The sequence below is a fragment of the Rutilus rutilus genome (assembly GCF_951802725.1).
Source record: "Rutilus rutilus genome assembly, chromosome: 13".
Classification (NCBI taxonomy): domain Eukaryota; kingdom Metazoa; phylum Chordata; class Actinopteri; order Cypriniformes; family Leuciscidae; genus Rutilus; species Rutilus rutilus.
In genome coordinates, this window is record NC_140218.1 from 3898548 (window position 1) to 3924827 (window position 26280).

Genomic DNA, 26280 nt, shown 5'->3' on the forward strand with positions numbered 1-26280 from the left:
CAACGTGTGTGTGTGTGTGTGTGTTTTTGTGTGTGTGCTTGTGTGTGTGCGTCTCTGTGTGTGTGTGTGTGTCTGTGTCTGTGTGTCTGTGTCTCTGTGTGTGTGTGTCTCTGTGTGTGTGTGTGTGTGTGTGTGTGTGTGTGTGTGTGTCTGTGTCTCTCTGTGTGTGTGTTTGTGTGTGTGTCTGTGTGTGTCTGTGTGTGTGTGTGTGTGTGTCTGTGTGTGTGTATGTGTGTGTGTCTGTGTGTGTGTGTCTGTGTCTCTCTGTGTGTGTGTGTGTGTGTCTGTATGTATGTGTCTGTCTGTCTGTCTGTCTGTCTGTCTGTCTGTCTGTCTGTGTGTGTGTGTGTGTGTGTGTGTGTGTGTGTGTGTGTGTGTGTGTGTGTGTGTGTTAGCAGGGGAGGATTGGGACGATTCTAAGGGTACAGCAGAACTCCATAATTTCCTGGATGATTTTGGTATTTACTTTGTAAAATAATCTTATAGGAAGAACGCTATAAAGAACGGGTATTCATTATAGTGTGTGTGTGTGTGTGTGTGTGTGTGTTTGTTCTCGGGTTATTCAGAAACGACGCAGGGCAGAAACGGAAAATCACCAAGTGACAATAAAACTAGTCCAGTGATGAATATATTTAGGCTTTCTGAAGACTTGGAGCCGATTTCTGTGAGGAATCGATCAACATTTACGATGTCGTTCTAGTCATAGATATACATTTGTAATGATGTCCGATTCGTGAATGAATCATTTGAGTCGGTTCATTGCCGTGAATAGGAGAAACCCGTTAATAAACCAGTCTAGATGATTCATTCATGAACAGAACTGATTTAGTTTACCGAGTTCAAATCACTGATTCAATGATCCTGTCAATGTTTTAGTGAACACTGTCTCAGGAAAGACTGAATGGTCTGGTCATGCTGTCTATTAAACACGATGGCTTGATTTCAAAGATCTGATCAGAGAATGGTGTTGTACTGTATGCAGTGTGTCATTATAAATGTATAATTTTAGTTCATTTAATAAACTTTCAAATTTAGTCCTTTATTTTCTCTTATTGAATAATAATCGCTATGCTTGTAGATAATGATTGTTGTTATATGTGACAATCTTTACGAGATGACATGAACGCAGCATATGAGTGTTGAGTGTCGTAATATCCATGTCAAGTGGACGTGTGGAAGAGCCGTGAGACTGAAAGCACTGAAAGCCCTCGCGCTGCTCATATGCTGAGAGAGAGATAAGACAGTAGAGCTGCACGATTCATCTTTAAAATACTGTGATCTCCATTCAAACACACACACCATCTTCTTCAGATTCCTCTGTCTATTAAACCTTTGACTAAATCATATCGTGATATTGTAAATCTGTGTTGGCGCTGCCGCTGACCCAGAGAGAGTCGTCATGAAACAGCTTATTGGGAACAGCGGGTTGGGAATCGTAAGACATTTTCCGGTTCTGGTTCCCATTCAATAAAATGATTAAAACAACTAATAAAACACAGCAGTAAGGGGAAAATGCACAATCCTGTGTGTGTTTATTTCTTATACTTGTTAAATGAGTTTTACAGACTGGTAATGTCAACAAACTTTTGCAAAAATAAGGAAAATAAACATTTCTGCATCCTCTTGGAGAATGTGGGAGTCTCCTATAGCTTACAGTGTCTCCAGCAGTGGAGAACACCCTCTCAGAAAGGGGAGAATATGCTTGAACACACATGTAAGATCCAGACAGGTGAAACATACTATTTTTAAAATGGGTTTGAATGATTGATTCATAAAGACTTCACTTGTTTCACTACTGGATGAATCAGCGCTCTATCAGTTAATAAACTTCTCTCTGTTTATGTCTCTGACGCGGTGAGTCCCGCAGGCGCTGGGCTAACGTTACTCCGCCGCGGTGCGACCCGACCGCTGTAAAGTAGTCCGAGTCTAAACGCTTATTACAGGCTTACCGTAGTGATTCAGGATAGGACAAAAACACGCTTTGAAAAAAGGCATTCATGATGTACTCGCTTATTGTATAATACAATACCATCATATTACAGACAACTGGTGTAATTATGCAGTTGTGGAGACGAATGATGATTCCAGAGCAACACATGCAGATACACTACCAGCCAAACGTGCGGGATCGCTAATATCTTTAAGGTTTTAAAAAGAAGTCTCTTCTGCTGCATTTATTTCATTAATAATAACAGTAATATTGTGAAATATTATTCCAATGTAAAACAGCTCTTTTCTACATGAATATATAGTAAAGTGTAACTTTCTATTCATCAAAGAATCCTAAAAGAAAATTGTACACGACTGTTTTCAACATTGATAATAATAATAATGAATGTTTCTTGAGCATCAAATCATCATATCAGAATGATTTCTGTAGGATCATGTGACACTGAAGACTGGAGTAATGATGCTGAGATTCAGCTTTGATCACAGGATTAAAGTACATTTGAAAATATATTAAAATAAAAAAATAGTTATGTTAAATTGTCATAATATTTAATAACATTACTGTTCTTTTGTATTTTTAATCAAATAAATGCAGCCTTGGTGAGCAGAAGAGACTTCAGATCCAGATATATGGATATATTTTCTTTTTGTATTACCGTCATGTTCACTTTGTTTCATTTTCCATAAGAGTGTTATAAACACTCACTTCCAGCCAATGGTCGCACACGGGTTAATGATATCGGCGTGAAGCGACACAAGTGCGTTCTGAAGCTCACACCAGAAGTGATGCGGAAGATGAGCGGCATTCCTGTGAGTTTCACAGTTCGCTTATATCACGCTTCAGAACGTGCTGACGTTTAAGACAAACATGAACTCCTGAATGTGTGTGTGTTGGCCGGAAGCAAAGGCTTATATTGTAAAAAGTTTGAAATATTTGTTTCACTTCAGAAGCACTGATTCATCAGCTGGGGTTTATGGATTACCGTCATGTTCACTTTGTGTGGTTTCTGAATCCACTTGCATTACATGGACTCACAGAGATGATTATTTGCTTACACTACAATAAGGTTTCATTTGTTACACACTAGTTCACTACATTAGTTAACATGAACGAACCATGACAGATTCTTCTACAACATTTATTAATCTTAGTTGATGTTCATTTCAACATTTATTAATACATGTTTTAAATCAAAAGTTGTGCAGATGTGTCCATTAAGAATCACAGGGAAAGGGATTGGGCGATTCGGCCGTGGTGAAGTTCTCTGGCACATGCCGTACATCACCAGTAGGGGGCAGTCCTGTTTCTCTCTCAGTTATAGCGGCACTGAAGACAGTAATGTGCAGCGATGTGTTAAACTCTCTCTGGCGCGTATTGACAGCAAGCGGCGAGCTCATAAACGTGTGAGAAACACATTTGTAAGTAGAATATATTGTTTATGAACAGCTCAAATAGAAATAAAATATTAATGATTCAGTGATCAGTGGTTCTTACATGCTTGTCATGGGCGTTTGTAGCATAAAAGAGTGTTTCAATAACTTTTTAGTGAACTTATAAGTGCAAATATCCCGTCCCATTTTATCAGCCCTAATTCCCACATTGTGGAATTATTACACTGTGAATTAATTTCTTTGACATTTAAATAACATATAAAAGATCTTTTGCAAGGACACAATGACGAAAATGTGACTTATGTCGGTCTAACATAAAATGATACTGCATTTTAATGTCTATCTTTGCCAAAGATATGAACTTTTCAGACATATTAAAATATTTTAATAATATTGTTCATTCATTGGCCACTTAAAAGTACGATCTGTAAAAATGAATAAATGAATAAATCCCCCGGTTCACTCGAGCAGAACCAGTCCTATTTTAACGTTTCTGATCCTGCGTTTCTTCTGTATTATAAACGTTCAGAAACCGGTTTGATTAGAACAAATACAGATTAATAACGTTATTTTGTTTGACTTTTTATTGTAGCCTAGTTTATAATAATAATAATAATAATATTTAGGCTATAATACTACTACTACTAATAATATCTCTCTTTTCTTTTCTTTGTTTAATGCCATGCCAGCTTCTATGGATATATATATTCAAGGCGAGGAACAGGTTTTTTATTTAAATAAAACTAAATAAGATGCCAAACAAATTAATTAAAGTGAAAAAAGCCTACATTCCTCATTCGGCACGAATCCAGATGTTTCATGATCTGCGAATCAAGCTGAACTATTAGGCCTATTATGTAGGCTAAGCTTTGTACTCGGCATTACTGACGTAAAATATCATCTTCCCCATATAACAGCGCAGTGAGGCGGTGGACACGCTGAACGCCACAGATTATATTACAGACTATTCAGATTGAGCGCTGGAACATTTGATATGTTTGACTGTATTTTATTCAGAGGCGGCGGCGCGACCACTGGATTTATTCCTGCCAAGAGAGTAAACTCTTACTCCGTAATTTATGCTCATACAGATAAAAGCAAGACATAATTCATAAATTTACAAAAGATATTCAGATTTTGTAAAATAACGGAAACAAACGTAATGTCTCTGTTTCAGGGATGGAAATTAACTTTTTTGTCCACAGGCCACTGTAGCTGTGGATTTCAAAATCTACCAGCCACTCAATGTTTTTACCAGCCACTTTCTTGTTTTTAACATACAATGTGTAACTGCATGTGAAAATTAATACTACAAGATCTACAGCAGTTTATTTAATCTCAAGTCTCAATGAAATACTGACATTTTCTCTTTCTTTCTTATACACACACCAGGCACGGCGTTATGGGTGCGTTAGTAGGCCCACCCAAAACTTTTCTTCAAAAAAAAAAAAAAAAAAAAATTCATATATTCTAATTTTGTCAAGAAGTTAGAACTATAAAAAATCGTCAATAAGCTCATAAAGTTTTACATTTTTTAAAAAGCTGGTTATGTCTATTTTGATGTTTCTGCGCAAATTCAGCAGACGGGTTTGTTCCGATCAGAGCTCGTGAGCATTTCTGAATATTCCGCTCCGCTCGCTTATTTCCTCAGGGTCGCTCGCTCAACCCAGAATGGCCTGAGCCTGGTTCGAAAATATGTGGAATAGGGCTGCCTCCGACTTAAAAAAAAAAAATTCTAGTCGACTAGTAGTTGTTCATTTAAGCCATTCGTGGACAAATCGCCCCTGTATATTATTTTAATTATGCTACTTAAATAGGCTATATAGCCTACACAGGTTTACGTAATATAGCCGCACTCAAGCGCACGACCGCACGCATAAAGCTTGCCACAAATAACCGGTAAAAGTAATGATTATGAATGTGTCTAAAATAGCAAGGAGACATTTAATTATTTATTAATAATAAAACCCTTTCCTTCAGTCTTTGTCCGATCTCCGTTGTGTTTATGTGTGTTTTCCCTGTCAGCTTGTTCCAGAGTACTATTATTACAGCTTGAGTTAATCAAAAAGATTGTGATAATTTGTGATTTAATCATGTAAAAAAACATCTTTGGTTCAAAGAATATTTTTAGTTTCAACTGACCATAGAAATTTGATTTGTTCAAACTCACTTGAGAAAAAGTAAATCGATTACTTGTAATAAGTTGAAGTAATTTTTTTCCAACTTTCTTTATTAAAAAATAGTAACACTTTATAATGGGCTAAGGTTTCATTTTGTTAGCATTAGTTAACATGAACCAACAATTAATGAACAATATTCTACAGCATTTATTAATCTTAGTTAATGTTAAGCTCAACATTTTATAAGACATTTTTAAGATCCAAAGTTGTATCTGTTAACATGCACTGTGAACTAACATGAACACTAATATTTTATTAACTAACATTAATAAAGGCTATTGCTCTCTGTTAGTTCATGTTAGTTAATGCATTAACAAATGACACCTTATTGTAAAGTGTTACCAAAAATGTAATACAATTAAAATAAAATACCTAAATAATGCAAACAACTCATTGGATAACATTGGGCTGCATATAAAGAAACAAAATGCATGTGCCATGGAGAAATAAACACTTGCCATTTTTCTTTTGCTGGATGTCTATTGTCTATTTGCATATCAATAAAGATTTGTTTAATACAATGCAGATTGAATTTGTCATTTCTACAACTTTTATAGCACTTCAATTGTAAAAATTGTGAGCCTGACATATTACATTTATTATCATCAGCACTCCATGTTCAAAGATTTACTAGCTGTCAGTTCATCTCTTATACGCTGCTGCCATCTAGTGGCTGTTAGTTGTAACTCTAAAAGTATGGGGAACTGCTTAATGTCTGTTTAGTCATTCATATTTTATCCTTCATTTGCTCTCCAGAAGCCATATTTGAGCACACACACACACACACACACACACACACATACACACACACACACACATGTAGATTCCTTTAAATGTTAAGGGGAAGATTTAAAAAGAGAAACTGGATCTGTGAATTCTCACAGAATCACAATTGAATTCATATCTTGCTACTCAGTCAGAATCTTATTAACCTGGAGTCCCAGTCTCTGTCACAATAACCATATATGTAATGTTTTAGGCCTATTGGCAGACATCCGTTTAAAATGTAGGCAATGGCATATAAAGAAGCTTTTCTCCATATCCACTTCAGTTTCTCAGCTTGCACTTTAATTATTGATTAGGCTACTTCTGTACTGGTTTGCGCTTGGCAAAGATGTTCAGATATCTCTATGCCTAGTAGACCTACACCAAACGCTCATTAAAAGGGTCCTGTACAGGGCTGTACAGTGCCACATATATCTACAATATAGCCTGTGATTGGTCAAAAAAGAATAATACCATTTTATAATAGATGGATTGACTTTAAAATCATTCAGCCTTGCAATTAATAGATGTGGTTCCAACATATTAAAAGCTGAGCTAAAATCTACAAATAAAAGACGTGCATACGAGCTAGGATCCTCTAGATGCCTATTTATGAAATGTGTTATAGCTATAACAGCATCATCTGTACTTCTATTGCTCCTATAAGCAAACTGAAATGGGTCTGATAGACCACTCACGTCTGTTTTTACTAAATTAATCATAATTTTCTCCAAACACTTCATTATTATTGAAGTAAGTGCTACTGGACGATAATCATTATTCTCCTTACAGCTAGCCTTTTCTGGGACAGGGATAATAGTGGAGCTCTTCCACATAGAGGGAACTGTATGCGTGTCTATAGATTTCTGAAAAATAGGGCACCAGGCTTCGGCCAGCTCTCTACTACAAGATTTTAGTAACCGCCCAGAGATGCCGTCCGGCCCAGAAGCCTTGTTAGGACAGACCTGTGAAAACAGTCTCTCCACCATGTTCTGGTCAATAATTGTTTTAGGATTATCCGATATAGACAAGGCATCCAGTGCATTTGCCTGCTCCTGTGAGAAGTCTCTTACATCCAGGGCTTGACATTAACACCCGCCAACCCGCCAAATGCGGGTGGATTTTGCTCGTGGCGGGTAACGCAGTCACTCCAACTAGCCACTTTGGCAGGTTGAATAATTGTAGTCTTTTCAAAAGGCATCTGAAATAAGTGTGACACTACGACACTACAAATCCCATAGGGCTGTCAACGAATATTCTAAATTCGAATATATATTCGAATAGTTTTAAAAAACAGAATTTCGAAGGTGAAAATTAATATTCGAATGTGGAAAAACGCCCGCGGTAGCAGAGGCGCGGCTGTCTGCTTTGCGAGTGGGCGCGCTGCCTGAGGGGTCATTTTATTTAACGTTAAACAGAAACATTTCTGAAGTGTAGGCTACTGTACTGACTGAACAGATATTGCATGAATAAGGTAGGTTAGATACAGCAGTTTCATGCACTGCAGGCTTCCACTGGTTTGATTATGTACCGTTTCATGTCAAGGAAAAGTTCCATGTTTACCATAGCACAGCTCGCTCGGAGCGTTCAATGTCGGTTCTATATACTGTAAAACTTCAATTAATGTTAATAATATTTGTTTCAATCACTGAATGAAGCCTGCTATATAAGAGTCGCGACCTTAAATTGCTTGCACAAAACTCTTGATCAGCACTCAACATTTGCTTATTGTTGTTGTTCATTTAAACTGCGCAGAGCGCGTGACGCCTCATTCATGCCGCAAGACCTCCAGACACGCGTAAACGCGTCTTTACACTCGCGCCAGACGCTCTATTCGCGTTTGGTGCTGAGGGTGAGGGCGAGAGAGAGAAAGAGTGCCTGCGAGTGAGTGAGCGAGCGAGAGTGAGTGAGGTCTGCGGTCTTGGCCATTAGTTGATTTACTTGTTTTTCGTGTAGGTAATACGTTGTCAAATATGTTTCAACTTAAATAAACTACCTATACAAGTAGTTATGTGTATTAATTTGTCCTGTTATTGACGTAATGCGCGTCATTGACAAAATGTGCAACCAGATGTTCGAATAGTTCGAAGATAAGCTATGTGTTTTTTTTTAGAGGGAATATTCGAAGGTCATTTTTGAGCAATTTTGACAGCCCTAATGAGTATTGATCGCTATAGTGACCGACAACAAAGAATCGAAGAGACAGCTAGCTGCCCTAGCTGCTGGAGTTATGTAGTATGCCGGTGGAGCAATGTGGCAACATATAATACATAATACATGGTTTTATTTTAAAAAAGGAGCTTTACACACAACCTTATCAGAGCTAATGATAATGACCTGTATTGTTATATATTTATCATGTAGTCTTGATTTGGGTGGATGTAACAATGGTTTTACATTTAAAAGGGTTGTAAATCTAGTTCAAGTAAATTTTAGCACGCCATAGTCCACTTTTATCAGGTAATTTCACAACAACAAAAATGTGGCTAGTAAAAATGCTGTGTGGCTAGTAACTTTGGAAAACCACTAGCCACATTGGCTAGTGAGGAAAAAAGTTAATGTCAAGCCCTGCTTACATCAAATCTACAATAAAAGTCGTTCAGCTCATTTGCCTATGCAAATCACATTAATAGATCTCACATCTCATCTATCACATTGATAGATCTTTTGGCATGTTTGTCATATATTTCATAGAATCCCATAATTCTTTGGTATTCATAGTCAAACAATGGGCCTCAAATTTCTCCCTCTCCTTTCTCCTCGCTTTCCTTAGTTTATAATTCAGTTCCTTCTGTACATCTTTCATAGCTGCAAGGTCTCCTCTCCTAAAAGCCATTTTTTTCTGTACTATGCACTCCTTAATTTCCTTAGAGATATAAGATTTATTGTTTGGATATATAGTTATTATTTTTTGGTCTAACACATTATCTTTACAGAAAAGTATATAATCTGTCATAGTCTCTACGGCCTCCTCTAGATCCAAACTTTGAGAGACGTTCCAGTCAGTGCAAGAGAAGCATCCTTTTAACGTTTCAATTCCATCATCATTCCACACATATGCAGTTTTAGTTTGTGGTTTACTGCTCCTAAGCATGGACTTATATGTCGGAATTAAATGGACAGCATTATGATCAGAGGAGCCTAATGGCAATTTAACCTTAGCTGTATAGGCATTCTTAACATTCCCATAACATTTGTCCAAGATGTTTTTGCCTCTCGTATTACAGTCCACATATTGATCAGATCCAGGCAACACAGCGTCAAGTTTACAATGATTAAAATCCCCTAAAATGAAACAAGGTGCTTCAGGGGTACGACTTAATTGTCTATGAACACAGTCTGCTGTAAGTTTAGCTGCATTTGCAGCATTCCCACTAGGTGGAATATAAACAGTACATATTAAAATGTTCCCGAATTCGCATGGAAGATAAAAAGGCCTAAGGCTTACACATACCAGTTCTATGTCGGAGTCACAGAGCCGCTCTCTCACGGAGAATTGCGAGCACCACTTTTGGTTAGCGTAAACACAAATACCGCCCCCTTTGCTCTTGCCTGAGTTGTCGTTCCTATCAGAGCGTACCAGAGAGAAACCTTCCAGGGCAACGAACGAGTCCGGCACGTCCTCTCGTGCAGCTCAAAAATGCAGCTCATATCTGTTGCTTTCGGTGACGTGCCCTCCATTAAATCTGCATATAGCGCGGGAACTGAAGATCGGATTTAAATCCGGTTTGCAAAAACACATTTATGTGACCAGGTGTAGATGGAGTCGTTTTGATAAATAGAGCAAACGCTTTACAAATATGAATTCTCTTACATCATATGAACAGACGTAAAAATAATTTGATGAATTTGATCATGTTGTTTTAATAGCTTTGCTTGTAATTAATGAAATAGTAGTTATTTCCCTGCATTTTATTCCATTTTGATTATATTTTATGAATTCACAGTAGCCGTGTTTCCATTACCCTTCAAATTGCGCAAATTGAAATTGCTAATTGAAAATACGCCCAATGGAAACACGTCAATTTCACAAAAACTCCCATTTATGGAAAAAAAAGTTTCTACGCTCACATGAGGAGGTTTATCAGGCCATTCAAAAAAGAAATATGTAGCAAAACTGCAATAGAAACAGTGTTTGCGCTGTAATAGTCACCTATTTCTGCCTTTATGTACAGCTTTTTGAGGTGATGATAAACATGCTTTGTTGTATTGTTTTTTTTTCTTCACATGAAAAAAAGCTAACTGTTGTATCAGATGCCTGTGGTGTAATCACGGACTATTATATGGACTTTTATTTGTTTTTGTTTTGTCCTCGCGTCATTGTTATGTCACGCAATATGGTTTTAAGGAGAAGTGGAAGTGACGTCGGGAGAGGACTCCGGAGTTCAAACGGGGAAGCGGGCTGTGTTTAGCGGGCTCTGTGTAATAGTTGCATGAAGAATTCATCAAAGGGACTAATACCCTATTTTTGTGGATTACGTGACAATTGTTTTCTGGACTACTACATCTTCCCATCGGCTAAACAGACTGTGGCGAGATTGCGTAAGTCCACGGGGATATATTGACTGCGGCTTCTCGCCATGCTTCGCCTTATATTTTTGTTTTGTGTCTTTTTCTTCTCACGGAGGACATTGTAGTTCCGTACGGACAATTCATGTCGCTTGAATGAACTTTCGGTCTGCTGGCCAGGACATTGGGGTTTTTGAGGGTTAAATGTGTGTGTGATAATTTGAGAATGTTTGTTTGCTGTGTCGGAGTGCGGCCATGCCTCCAGCTGTGAAATAAGAGCATAATGTTGCCCGTCTGAATATTATGTGATCTATCTCTCAATACACTTGGTTGAACTTGTGTTTCATTGTTTTTTCGTTAGTATATAATTAATTCAAGTCTACATACATGTAGATTGTATTCTATATATTTTTCTTTAGTGTTTATTTAACGAAAGTAAGCTGTTACTGGCTTTATTTATATCAGTAGGTATCAGATCCGCCCGTTACCTTATGTTTTGCGTGCAGTACTTTTTTCTTGCTTTGATAGTGTAAGGGAAATTGTTACAGCGCATTTACAGTCACCTGACGTAGACGACGCAGTGTGTTTGGACAGAATACGAGACAGAGCTCTTTATTAAATTCATAAAAGGCAAAATAATTACAGGAATAATGGATTCTAAACCTCAAATAAATGCCACAATCAAGACCTTGAAGCAGAACTGAGGGAGAAACACCCAGAAACTCCTCATATGTGCCGCTCACAAGTATAATAAGGGTCGTTCCTCACCATTAATGCTTGGAAACACACACACATCTCCTTCCATTAATAATAATGGCCAGTGCAGTGGCTGGGATATACATAATCCTACCAACGTCCGTTAACATGATTTTTGGAATGATTTTACTGATCGCGAGAGGAAACAATGAAGTTTTAGTCGCATAACATCAGTTAATGGAAACACCGTCACTTCGCAATAGCTTTTTGTCGACATTTAGAAGAAGAAAAAAAGAACGCAAAAGTTTTGCGCAAATCTGTAATGGAAACGCCCCTAGTGACAGTTTCCTGTGAGAGTAACGTATGATCTTACCCCAGTGTCTCCAGTTTACAGTGAGGATTCGCCAGTACAGCAGAGAACAGCTTCACTCCTGAGTCTCCTAGATTATTATATGACAGATCCAGAACTCTCAGGTGTGAGGGGTTTGATCTCAGAGCTGAAGCCAGAGCAGCACAACCTTCATCTGTCACACCACACCTCATCAACCTGTAGAGAACAATGACACACATTAAGCCTATATCCAGAGATAAACATGACACTTAAAAAATAACATAATGCTGTCAATATGAAATATATACAAATACTCATTAGTTCACATTGTGAAAATTCATCAGTTAGGATTAGGGGATTGATTATAGAGTTTGTAGAGTATAAAAATCATTATTTCTATGGAAAGTCCCCATAAAACATGTAAACCCAACGTGTGTGTGTGTGTGTGTGTGTGTGTGTGTGTTAGCAGGGGAGGATTGGGACGATTCTAAGGGTACAGCAGAACTCCATAATTTCCTGGATGATTTTGGTATTTACTTTGTAAAATAATCTTATAGGAAGAACGCTATAAAGAACGGGTATTCATTATAGTGTGTGTGTGTGTGTGTGTGTGTGTGTGTTTGTGTGTGTGTGTGTGTGTGTGTGTGTGTGTTTTCTCGGGTTATTCAGAAACGACGCAGGGCAGAAACGCAAAATCACCAAGTGACAATAAAACTAGTCCAGTAATGAATATATTTAGGCTTTCTGAAGACTTGGAGCCGATTTCTGTGAGGAATCGATCAACATTTACGATGTCGTTCTAGTCATAGATATACATTTGTAATGATGTCCGATTCGTGAATGAATCATTTGAGTCGGTTCATTGCCGTGAATAGGAGAAACCCGTTAATAAACCAGTCTAGATGATTCATTCATGAACAGAACTGATTTAGTTTACCGAGTTCAAATCACTGATTCAATGATCCTGTCAATGTTTTAGTGAACACTGTCTCAGGAAAGACTGAATGGTCTGGTCATGCTGTCTATTAAACACGATTGAGCACGACGGCTTGATTTCAAAGATCTGATCAGAGAATGGTGTTGTACTGTATGCAGTGTGTCATTATTTGTATAGTTATAAATGTATAATTTTAGTTAATTTAATCAACTTTCAAATTTAGTCCTTTCTTCTTCTTTAGTGCTGCCTAACGGCGTGTGCGACTTCACGATGATATTGGTCCCGGTCTAGCACGGCGTGTAGAGTTTGTGCTGTTGTTAATTGTAGCCATGTTTTGATGTTACTGAGCCATGTCATTTTTGGCCGTCCTGGTAGTTTTTTTCCTTCGATTTTTCCTTGCAGGATTTGCTTTAGTAGCTGGTATTTGTGGTCGTTTCGGGCAATGTGGCCTAAGTAGTGACACTTCCTGCTGATGATGGTCTTCAGCAGTTGCCTGTCAGTGCCCATGTCTTGCAGAACTTGTGTGTTGGTGGTTTTGGCTGTCCATGGGATTTTCAGCATTCTTCGATACAGCCACATTTCGAAAGCTTCGAGCCTTTTTGTTGCTGTTGTTGTCAGTGTCCACGTCTCTCCTCCGTACAGCAAAATTGACCAGATGTAGCATTTCAGTGTGCGCAGTTTCAGTGATGTACTCAAGTTGCGGCCTGCGAGGAGTGTTTTCCATTTAATAAATGCTTGCCTTGCTTGGTCAATTCTGCTCTTGATTTCGACTTCATGGTTCAACTGATCGTCAATGATTACACCAAGATATTTAAATCGGTGTACTTGTTCCAATTTTTCGCTGCCCAGCTTGATTGTTGTTTCGCTTGTAGTTCGGCTGACCTTCATAACCTTTGTTTTCTTTTTGTTAATTCGTAAGCCCTATATTTGACTCTCTGCGGCAACTTCATCCAAGATTTGTTGTAGGTCTTGTTCCGAATCGGCCAGCAGTGCAGTGTCGTCGGCATATCTGATGTTGTTGATGTACTGTCCATTGACTTTAATACCAATGTTTTTGTCTGCTAGTGTTCAATCAAAAATCTGCTCCGAGTAGATGTTGAAAAGGATCGGTGACAGTGGGCAGCCTTGTCGTACACCTTTTTGTATTGGTGTTGGGTCTGTCAGTTCGTTGTCATATCGGAGTTGGGCTGTTTGCTTCCAATAAAGAGCAATGATGAAGTTGGTGTCGTTTTTATCTAGTCCCAGTTGTTTTAATAGAGCTGCTAGTCGGTCATGGTCTACTGAGTCAAAGGCTTTCTCGTAATCTATGAAGCAGATGTACACTTCTTTCTGATGTTCGTAGCATCGCTGTAGTAGTATCTGTAGACAGAAGATTGCTTCTCTCGTGCCTAGGCCTTTGCAGAAGCCAAACTGTGTGTTCTTCAATGCATTTTCGCATGTGGAGCGTATGCGCTGTTGGATCACCTTCAGGAAGACTTTCAGCACGTGGCTCATCAAGCTTATCAGTCTGTAGTCTTCGCATTTCCGGCTTGTTGCTTTCTTTGGTATGGCCACAAAGATGGATTGTAGCCAGTCAGATGGAATTTTGTTGCCGTTGTATATTTGATTGTACCAGTCAGTCAGTTGTCGTATGTTGTTGCTGTCTAATAGTTTGAGCAATTCGACATGGATTGTGTCGGGCCCGCACACTTTGCCTGGCTTAGCTGTTTTGATTGCATGTTTTACCTCTGATGTTAAAATGTGTAGAGTGTCTTTCGACGTCTGTTGGTCTTTTTCTGCAGGTGTTTGAACGAGCGCCAGTACTCCTGAACATCTGCTGTTTCTGTTGTTATTGAGCAGATGCTATCGTTGAGATGTTTCTGTACTTGTCTTTTATTGGTGCTGTTCTTCAGTTTCTCCAGGTCTGCTCGTCTCGTCTTTGTACATTGTATTGATCGCAATTTGAGTCTTATTGTAGCTGTTACTTAGTTCTTCACGCTGCCGTCTCCACCGTCTCACCATCGATTCATTGATGCCAAGCTTACGTGCTGAGCAGCTCTATTTCCTTCTTCTTCAGCCAGATCAATGGCCTTAAACTTAAAAGCTGCATCATATGCATGTCTTCCTTAGTTTTCCATGATGTGTGTGTGTGCATGATGCGCAAAAATGACTGTTTAAAACTCTATCAAACTTGCATCTTCCTCTGCGCATTATCTCTTCCACCTGTCTAACTGTGTTTGAATGGAGATCACAGTATTTAGTCCTTTATTTTCTCTTATTGAATAATAATCGCTATGTTTGTAGATAATGATTGTTGTTATATGTGACAATCTTTACGAGATGACATGAACGCAGCATATGAGTGTTGATATATGTAATATCCATGTCAAGTGGACGTGTGGAAGAGCCGTGAGACTGAAAGCACTGAAAGCCCTCGCGCTGCTCATATGCTGAGAGAGAGATAAGACAGTAGAGCTGCACGATTCATCTTTAAAATACTGTGATCTCCATTCAAACACAGTTAGACAGGTGGAAGAGATAATGCGCAGAGGAAGATGCAAGTTTGATAGAGTTTTAAACAGTCATTTTTGCGCATCATGCACACACACACATCATGGAAAACTAAGGAAGACATGCATATGATGCAGCTTTTAAGTTAAAGGCCATCGATCTGGCTGTAGAAGAAGGAAATAGAGCTGCTGCACGTAAGCTTGGCATCAATGAATCGATGGTGAGACGGTGGAGACGGCAGCGTGAAGAACTGAGTCCATGCAGAAAGACGACAAAAGCCTTCAGGGGTCATAAAAGCAGATGGCCCGAACTTGAAAACGTTCTTGAAGACTGGGTGAACACACACAGAGCAGACGGCCGCGGTGTTTCCACCGTACAGATCCGACTGAAAGCCAAAACGATTGCCACCGAAAAGTAGATTGAAGATTTTAGAGGTGGGCCATCGTGGTGTCTCAGATTTATGAGACGAAAAGGCCTGTCCATCAGGGACGACTCTGTGTCAGCAACTCCCTCCCGACTATGAGGAAAAAGTTAGAAACTTTCGCGAATTCACTCAAAGAAAGATAGCCGAGAATTCCATCAGCCCAGACGACATCATAAATATGGATGAAGTACCTTTGACGTTTGACCTGCCTCTCACTAGGACCGTTAACAAGAAAGGTGAATCGTCGGTCACGCTGAACTGGTCATGAGAGAAGGCATTTCACCTGTGTTCTGAGCTGTACGGCGTCCGGACAAAAGCTTCCAGCAATGGTGATTTTTAAGAGGATGACTATGCCAAAAGAAAACCTCCCGAAAGAAATCGTTGTGAAAGTAAACAAGAAAGGGTGGATGATGGAAAGCCTAATGAAGGAATGGCTGACGGAGTGCTATGGCAAGAGACCGCGAGGATGTTTTCACAGAAAAAAAGCATTGCTCGTTTTGGACAGCATGAGGGCCCATATAACAGATATATTGCAGACTATTCAGATTGAGCGGTGGAACATTTTATATGTTTGACTGTATTTTATTCAGTCAAATGCGGCGGCGCGACCACTGGATTTATTCCTGCCAAGAGAGTAAACTCTTACTCCGTCATTTATGCTCATACAGATAAAAGCAAGACATAATTCATTCATTTACAAAAGATATTCAGATTTTGTAAAATAACGGAAACAAACGTAATGTCTCTGTTTCCTTTATAGATGTTTGGAGCGCGCCACAATGAGCTGAAACTCAGCACGGTTTCTTTCGTTTTTTAATCTGTAATATTTAAGTGAAATATATTTCAGCCTTTTTTAGAAGAATCTGTCTAATATTTATTTTCCCAACAAAACATCAAATCAATAGAAATAAAAGGTTTTAGTTTAATTCCATTAACACAAAAATAAGACAAAATGGTCAAAGCTTTTATTTTTTGAAAGTGGTCGTACATTTACACTACAGGTGTGTGTGTGTGTGTGTGTGTGTGTGTGTGTGTGTTTTGTGGCATTACACTGCAGTTTTTAGCTTCTACACTCCAGTGTGTCCACCCTGATCCTGAACCACAACTGGAAGAGCTTTAAACAGCATATTTATGTGTTTGTGTTTGTATTGTGTGTTCAGAAGTGTCGGCCTAATAGTTCAGCCTGATCTCAGGGCAGTTTGTACGGTGGTGTATTGCTGACACATACATATTATTTTATCCACTCAATTATGAGGTAATAACGAGATGTTATGTCATTTTAACAACATATTTTGTCATAATAATGAGATGTTATGTCGTTAAATCTATATATTTTCTAGGCCTTTTAAGGACATGTGTAGTCATGTACAAAACATGCCTTTATCCACATAAAATGTATATAGCCTATCAAGTCTTTATCATGTCTTTATCATACTTCTACGTTTGAAAAGCTGAAGCAAATAGCAGCATCCCCCAATACAGGACATTATCGCTTATAACGTGAAAAACGCGTCTCGTGGCTTAATGTACTAAGACAGTCATGTTAAAAGATCAAATTCTGTGCACACCTTATTAATAAAGCATATGTAGCCTACAGAATAGCAGACGAGCCCAGATTACGAACGCATTGCGTTTAATTACACGTTAAGCGTCTTCGGGAGGGGGGGGTACTGTCACGTGTAGTTGTAGATAACGTGTCCGTTCATGTTTGGACTTTCAGTTTGTGTTTTGATTGGTTCCTGTTTTCCTTTTCTTTTCCCGCCACTCCTTTGTTTCTATGGTTACTATCATTGAGTTCATTTGTCCCAGCGGTGTCTGATTAATGATCTCGTTTCTGTCTGCTATATAAGATGCTCCCTTTCCTTCAGTCTTTGTCCGATCTCCGTTGTGTTTATCTGTGTTTTCCCTGTCAGCTTGTTCCAGAGTACTATTATTACAGCTTGAGTTAATCAAAAAGATTGTGATAATTTGTGATTTAATCATGTAAAAAACATCTTTGGTTCAAAGAATATTTTTAGTTTCAACTGACCATAGAAATTTGATTTGTTCAAACTCACTTGAGAAAAAGTAAATCGATTACTTGTAATAAGTTGAAGTAATTTTTTTCCAACTTTCTTAATTAAAAAATAGTAACACTTTATAATGGGCTAAGGTTTCATTTTGTTAGCATTAGTTAACATGAACCAACAATTAATGAACAATATTCTACAGCATTTATTAATCTTAGTTAATGTTAAGCTCAACATTTTATAAGACATTTTTAAGATCCAAAGTTGTATCTGTTATCATGCACTGTGAACTAACATGAACACTAATATTTTATTAACTAACATTAATAAAGGCTATTGCTCTCTGTTAGTTCATGTTAGTTAATGCATTAACAAATGAGACCTTATTGTAAAGTGTTACCAAAAATGTAATACAATTAAAATAAAATACCTAAATAATGCAAACAACTCACTGGATAACATTGGGCTGCATATAAAGAAACAAAATGCATGTGCCATGGAGAAATAAACTGGACTCGCCTCCGCACGGACAAGGACATTATTTTAATCAAACGATACTGTTGATGAAAATAATACGAGAACAAAAAAATGCTAGTTATTAATAACGCATTAATGTTTTTGCTAAAAAAATGAGACATTTGTACTAGTACAGTAATAGCAGAGCCCGTCTACGGAGAGCCTACCCACTCCCTATTAAGCTCTATTGTACCGAATTTTGGTTGTAGTACCACCAGAGTTCCACTGGGGGCGATCGCCATGAGTGCAAAATGAATGGGAGTCAATGGGGCTAGACGGCTAAATTTGTCTCTTTCACCCGATTGCCGTTGAGAAATCTCAGATCTGATTGTAGATTTTGCAAGTTCAACATGGGTTTTAGGTCGAAAGTTGAACGAACGAGTACTTATGTCCTTTTGATTTCTTACAGGTTGAGTTGTTGTTGCCCATAACACGCTAGCATTCTGCTAATGAACGCTGATTGGTCAGTGAAGGACTGATTACGGCCAGAGATACCGCTTGATGGCATCGTGTCATCCGCAGCGGGACCAGAAACAAACAAAATAAAAACTCTTCTAGCGCGTGTGTTTACCTGTGTCAGCTGTGTTGTCGATGCCTCGAGTGAAAAGAATGCAGAGCGCGAAAGCACCAGAGTGAGTGAAGGATTGCCGTTAAGCAGTATCTCTGGTCGTACATGTGTATGACGTCATTGACACTTTAAAACACTTTTTAAAGCAAATAAGTGACTCAAAAAAATCTAACACCCAGCAATGTGTAATTTATTTGCATCTCCTTTCGAATACAACATTCAAATTACTAGACAAAATTATATCCTGAGAAAAGTGGATTTTTATTGGTATAGCGCCATAGACCTCCATTCATTCTGCACTCGTCCTGTGAGCGCCCTCATATGGAATCAGAGAGGAACTGCAACCAGTTCAGAAGCCGGAAGTGTACTGAGAGTGAAACTTCTCGCCATATTAGACATTCTCTGGTAATAGTAAAGCTCTTTAATATCAGGCTTACTGTGTCAGATGACATCGCTGCTGTTTGAGCTGCGCGCGCTGAAGCGGAAGAGAACGAGCGATAAACTGAACCACTTTGCTAGAAGGTTAATCAACTAAACAGTTGCTGAAGAATGACACTAAACCAAAGAATTGACCACTTTTTATTACAATAGTGTATACAATTATAATAATATGACAGTCCCAATAGCTTGTAATGTTTTGCATTGCTGTTTGATCTGAAGAGAACGAGCACCGGGAAACTGAAGAACTTTTCTAGCAGGTTTAAATCAACGAAACGCATCCTATGTGAGATTAATCAGATATTTATATTCCATAAACTTAATATTACGACTTATCATATATCTGCACAAAGTGCCGTGAATGCACAAGTGAGCTTGACTGTGCTGGTCAGAACGTGTAACCGCTGTTCTGGACGCGCTATTTCTACAACAACGTGCTGAAACACGGCCACTAAACCCAGAGAATACACAACATTTTATTACAATAGTGTTCTCATTATAATGGCATGTATATGACAGTCCCAGTTATAGTTATAAATGCACATTGCTGTTTGAGCTGCGCACGCTAAAGATAAAGATGATCCCACACACACACACACACACACACACACACGTTTTCTCACTCACTCACTGTCCTACACACAATTACGTTATGACACGTTACACTATACAGAAGGTGTGTATACTCTAGTTGCTCCCGAGTTCTTGAAGGGATTCAGGACAAATCCATGCACATCTACAGATTTGAGGGCATACATCACTTACCATTTTTCTTTTGCTGGATGTCTATTGTCTGTTTGCATATCAATAAAGATTTTTTTAAAGGTGCCTTGTGTCAAAAAAAATAAATTCATACTCCACATTCCATACCAGATGGGGGCAGTATACCTCCAGAAATATGGAGCTTAAAATATGACAATATGATTTGAATTTGAATTGTGTAAATTTGAATTATTTACAAGTGTAATCTAACAAAATTTAATTTTAGGTGGTAGTTTAAATCTGAATTTGATTTTTTTAAACGAATATTGAACATTTGAAATTTAACAAATTGAAATGTTTTTATGGCTGAATTTTATAGACATGTATTTTCAAACAGCTAGTTTTTTTGTTCTGAATTCATATACTGCAAATATTCAGATTAAAAAAAATACAGATTCAAGTTTTCAAGATGAAGAAATTCGGAACTTCAAATTCAGTTTTTTTTTTAATTCAAGTTCAAAAATTCAAGTTCAAAAATTCAGATCTTACAGAAAGTAGGTCACAGGTCATCCACAGGGAAGAGTAAAGGATCTCAGATAAGTCGAACAGAGCATTTTGTCTGCAGTGCAGTAGCTTTCTGCCGCAAACGCGGTGGTGCTTCAAGAGAATCCGTGTATCTTTCGTTCAGTCGTTTTTTTATTTAATATTAAGAGTAGAAAAATGAGAAAACAGCTTGAGTATTAGATTTCTAATATTCTAGTAGCCTAATAATAGTCCGCTGCAGCAGTTGCACGGAGCTTACAAAACGTGTGTATTGCAACTATAGGCTACATTTAATTTTCTCATCAAACAACTAGACCAGGGGTCACCAAACTTTTTTCTCTGGGGGCCACATTATCATTCCTGACTGTGATGGGGGGCCGGGTCCAGGTCAGCTATATAACATAGAATTGTATGACCCAGACCAAAATGACCACCAGCAGGCCTCATTGTGTAGTAGAGATTACTAGCCTGGCACAGCCATCCCCACTACTATATCCCCATTACTATATCAACACTTGATTCCTGGCACATATTTGTTTATCTTTACTAGTGGTTTGCAAAAGTTGTAATCGAGTCTTCACACTTTGTTTTAATTAAAGTTATTCTTCACAAATAATCGTTGGTCCACTATTCTTTGAAAACTCTGCACTCTCTTTTAGGCGTGGAACGGTACAGAAGTCACGGTTCGGTATACCTCGGTTAAGACATCACGGTTCGGTACGAGTTCGGTACAATGGAGGGAAAAGCAAAACAAAAATGCAGAAGGCTTGTGCATGTCTCAGGCTGGACCACCAAAAGGAAAATAAATGTATTAAACCTTGTATTTAAAAAAAAAAAAGTTTTATTAATAAAGTAAAGGCATAGAACCAGTTTATTTGTAGTGCACTGACAATAGTTTTATATAATTAGTTCATTAATAAAAATACCTTGATATTTTTGGTAATTGTACCTGAGGCCACGTCCACACGAAGCCGGTGCGTTCCCGATCCGATATTTTTTTTTCCTCGTTCTAAAAAAAAATTCCGTAAACACGGCGTCGTCTCAAGAAATATCTGCGAACACACGAAACCACTGAAACCGACTGAAAACGGTGTAGTATATATGCCAGACCAGTATGGGGCGCTGTAATTCTGCCACAGAGATACACTATACACGGAGAAGAAGACTTTGAGCATGCGCATAACCTTGCGCGCTGTATACGAACCAAGAAGAAGAAGACAAAGATTATCGCTTTTTGCTCACCACAGTTGCAGAGAAGCAATAGATTTTGCTGTAATAAAGCTAGTAGGCTTAGTAGCTTCTGCAGCACGAATACAATCATATAAGTCCGCCATTATTGTTGTTGCTGTTACTCGTGACACAGACGACACGTGATGTGATGACATCATCGTTTCACAAAATACACGTATAGGCTAAATCAGCGTCTTCACAGCAAGGGAAATGTTTGGAATAACACGTAGGACTGTGTGCGGCACAGCTTGCCCTTTATATTGTACAACAGACCAATTAAATTAGGCAGAATAACTTTTTATATGTTTGGTTGACTGCGTTTCATTTTGATAATGAGCAGTCTGCGATATGAAGCAACGCCAGAACTGATAGCCTAATATGTTGTGTGAGAGCGCGATGCGCCGGCGCCATCACTTGGGTTTGTTCCACTGCTGGGAAATAACTTAATACTCTGTTATTTATAGTCATACAGATAATATGACATCATCCGAAACAGTAAAATGTATTATTTTTAGCGCGTCTCTGTCTCTTTAGATCTTTCTGGCGCTCACCAAAAATGAACCAAAATACAGAGAATAGCCTTCTTGGCGCGCCTACTTTTGAAAGTCAACATTTAGAATATTTAACGTTAAATGCATTATATATGCCTGAGTCACTTTGGAATAAATCACAGCGTGTTTCATGATAAAACGTGACTTAGCCTATACAGTCCGGAAATAGGTTATAGCAAATTCAGAGCAACTGCTGCTGGTCTACACAGAGAAAAAGCCCTTAGGCTCTTCTGTTGTGCCGAGCTATTCGTTAGTCTAGTTGTTTGATGAGAAAATTAAATGTAGCCTATAGTTGCAATACACGCGTTTTGTAAGCTCTGTGCAACTGCTGCAGCGGACTATAGAGACAGAGCGCATTTAGGCCACGCCCACACCCAGGGGGAAAACAAACCAACCGTCCCCATTGACTTTGCATTGCGAGAGGCTGCCTCCTTGTCATTTCTTGCTTCTAACAAAAGACAGAAAAATGCCTAAAAGCTGCTGTGTGACAAGGTGTACAGAAAACAAGCTAAAAAACCCAGAAATAAGTTTTTATAAGCTCTCGACCCCAAAAAACGAGTGTTTAGGACATAAAAGTGGATACAGGCAGTTGAGACAGAGCGTCACGTGTCTCATGACTCTGAGAACTAACGTATGCCTGCTGGAGGAGACCGTAATCGGCGACACAGGATAGTTTATTTTACAGAAATATAATATATAAAACTGACATTTGGATATTTGACTCACCAGTGACCAAATGTTTAACTTACTGCAGATGTAGTGTTTTTTTAGTGCATACTGAGTCAGGATCCCACAATTTACCCATTCGTTCCAGCCTGTATCCACTTTTATGTCCTCAAACGCTCGTTTTTTGGGGTCGACAGCTTATAAAAACTTATTTCTGGGTTTCTTAGCTTGTTTTCTGTACACCTTGTCACATAGCAGCTTTTAGGCATTTTTCTGTCTTTTGTTAGAAGCAAGAAATGACAAGGAGGCAGCCTCTCGCAATGCAAAGTCAATGGGGACGGTTGGTTTGTTTTCCCCCTGGGTGGGCGTGGTCTTCAGATTATGACGCGTTGCGCTCTGTCTCTATTATTAGGCTACTAGAATATTAGAAATCTAATACTCAAGCTGTTTTCTCATTTTTCTACTCTTAATATTAAATAAAAAATTGACTGAACGAAAGATACACGGATTCTCTTGAAGCACCACCGCGTTTGCGGCAGAAAGCTACTGCACTGCAGACAAAATGCTCTGTTCGACTTATCTGAGATCCTTTACTCTTCCCTGTGGATGACCTGTGACCTACTTTCTGTAAGATCTGAATTTTTGAACTTGAATTTTTGAACTTGAATTAAAAAAAAAACTGAATTTGAAGTTCCGAATTTCTTCATCTTGAAAACTTGAATCTGTATTTTTTTTAAACTGAATATTTGCAGTATATGAATTCAGAACAAAAAAACTAGCTGTTTGAAAATACATGTCTATAAAATTCAGCCATAAAAACATTTCAATTTGTTAAATTTCAAATGTTCAATATTCGTTTAAAAAAATCAAATTCAGAACTATTTAAACTACCACCTAAAATTCAATTTTGTTAGATTACACTTGTAAATAATTCAAATTTACACAATTCAAATTCAAATCATATTGTCATATTTTAAGCTCCATACAGAGAGTGAGTTGGTCTACTCTAGAGTATGAATATGACATCTTCAAGCTACTCCCCTTCACCTTTACCAGTGAATATGTTCATATTACATTGTTATTGTTAGTTTGAATTACATTAATTTGACAGACAGCATTCGCTGATGTTGACCAAGCTAGCGCCAACGTAACCAGAGCTGCCAACTCTCACGCATTCACCGTGAGACACACGCAAACACTTTTCACACGCTCTCACGCCACACATCAATATTCTCACTCCACACATCAATATTCTCACGCACAGAAAAATCGCGAAGCAAAGAGGACACGGAGACCGACAGACTAGACAGAGCAGGTTAGTTATGATATAAAAAAATCTCAGCTCTCAGATTCGGTCAATTTTGTTACGCAATTCAAACAATAAATACCGTTTTGGCGCTTGTAAATGTTGCACGACAGATCCCTAGCGCACGTGAACCGATCATCTCTACTAATAGTAAAAAAAACACGAACGCTGTTGAAAGATACAGTAGGCTACGACTTACCAAAATGTATTCCTCATATATAATATCGACCAATCAGTGTTTTTTATCAGCGTGAAGAGGTCAATAACAGCTGGAGAACAATTATGTCAGATTTACCTCAGGAAAGCCATTTAATAAACATAATATAGGTCACGTAGTTGGCAAGAAGAAAAGAGCTATAGAGATTGTGCTATATATCTGTACTATTACAATACTATATTTATGTACGTTATATATACGTTTATCGAACAGCCTTCGATACATTTCTATGTTATAACTTCCCGAAAAAACTACACAAACATATAAAACAAACTTCTAACGAAATACTAACAGCATCCAAAAGAAATGTTGCAAGTTCGGAGTCGAACCTCATTTCTTTCATGTCCATTAGTTGTCTCCAGCGATGGAAAGCAGTGCCAATGTTTACTCTGGTTCTGTTCCTTTTTTTATCAGATTTTATTTGAATGTAGTAGTGGCCTGTACTTTCCACACGATTGACATCAGGTTCAAGTACGCCCACAAGCCGTGCGAGTTATTCGTGTATTGCATGTTTGGCTGGTGGTTATGTTGCCCGCATACCGCCTCCCATGGCCGAAACTGGTATTACGACACCTGTCGGGCCGTGGCTAGTAATGCTAATGCTAATTCAGGTTGATATCTCTGCAGCACTATAACTTGTCATTTTTTTAATGACATCATCGCCCTTATTTCTTCTCATTCTTTTGATGCGTGTAGCGTGTATTTTTACCTCAATTCTGACACATGGCACCTTTAATACAATGCACATTGAATTTGTCATTTCTACAACTTTTATAGCACTTCAATTGTATAAATTGTAAACCTGACATATTACATTTATTATCATTAGCACTCCATGTTCAAAGATTTACAAGCTGTCAGTTCATCTCTTATACGCTGCTGCCATCTAGTGGCTGTTAGTTGTAACTCTAAAAGTATGGGGAACTGCTTAATTAATGTCTGTTTAGTAATTCATATTTTATCCTTCATTTGCTCTCCAGAAGCCATATTTGAGCACACACACACACACACACACACACACACACACACACACACACACACACACACACACACACACACACACACACACACACACACACACACACACGTAGATTCCTTTAAATGTTAAGGGGAAGATTAAAAAAGAGAAACTGGATCTGTGAATTCTCACAGAATCACAATTGAATTCATATCTTGCTACTCAGTCAGAATCTTATTAACCTGGAGTCCCAGTCTCTGTCACAATAACCATATATGTAATGTTTTAGGCCTATTGGCAGACATCCGTTTAAAATGTAGGCAATGGCATATAAAGAAGCTTTTCTCCATATCCACTTCAGTTTCTCAGCTTGCACTTTAATTATTGATTAGGCTACTTCTGTACTGGTTTGCGCTTGGCAAAGATGTTCAGATATCTCTATGCCTAGTAGACCTACACCAAATGCTCATTAAAAAAGTTTTGCGAAAAATCTGTAATGGAAACGCCCCTAGTGACATTTTCATGTGAGAGTAACGTATGATCTTACCCCAGTGTCTCCAGTTTACAGTGAGGATTCGCCAGTACAGCAGAAAACAGCTTCACTCCTGAGTCTCCTAGATTATTCCCAGACAGACTCAGTTCTCTCAGGTGTGAGGGGTTTGATCTCAGAGCTGAAGCCAGAGCAGCACAACCTTCATCTGTCACACCACACCTGATCAACCTGTAGAGAACAATGACACACTCTTCACTCTCTCAGATCAAAACAGAAATCTTTGCTTTTCTTGATTGTGTTTATAATTTGTGCAATATCTATTTTTTTAAACAATTAATTCAATATATCAGTAAATGTAACTGTTATTGTAAGAGATTATGTCTCTATGTGAGGGAGAAAGATTATATGA

The 26280-nt window shown here is 38.3% G+C and overlaps 2 protein-coding genes across 4 annotated transcripts in view; both read right to left on the reverse strand.

Moving 5' to 3' along the window:
* LOC311302519 (uncharacterized protein) overlaps positions 1-26280 on the reverse strand; it is a 1110603-nt gene that overhangs the window by 274115 nt on the left and 810208 nt on the right. The gene's annotated exons all lie outside the window — the stretch shown is intronic.
* Positions 1-26280, reverse strand: part of LOC311302528 (NACHT, LRR and PYD domains-containing protein 3-like) — a 153360-nt gene that overhangs the window by 118839 nt on the left and 8241 nt on the right. For 2 of the 3 annotated variants that reach the window (XM_084428486.1, XM_084428487.1), the window contains exons 8-9: positions 25926-26099; positions 11866-12039 (exon numbers count right to left, since the gene is read on the reverse strand). The exons of the other annotated variant lie outside the window; for it this stretch is intronic. In XM_084428486.1, the coding sequence (XP_084284612.1) occupies positions 11866-12039; positions 25926-26099 (348 nt within the window). The remainder of the gene's footprint in view (positions 1-11865; positions 12040-25925; positions 26100-26280) is intronic. 3 annotated transcript variants of the gene reach the window in all.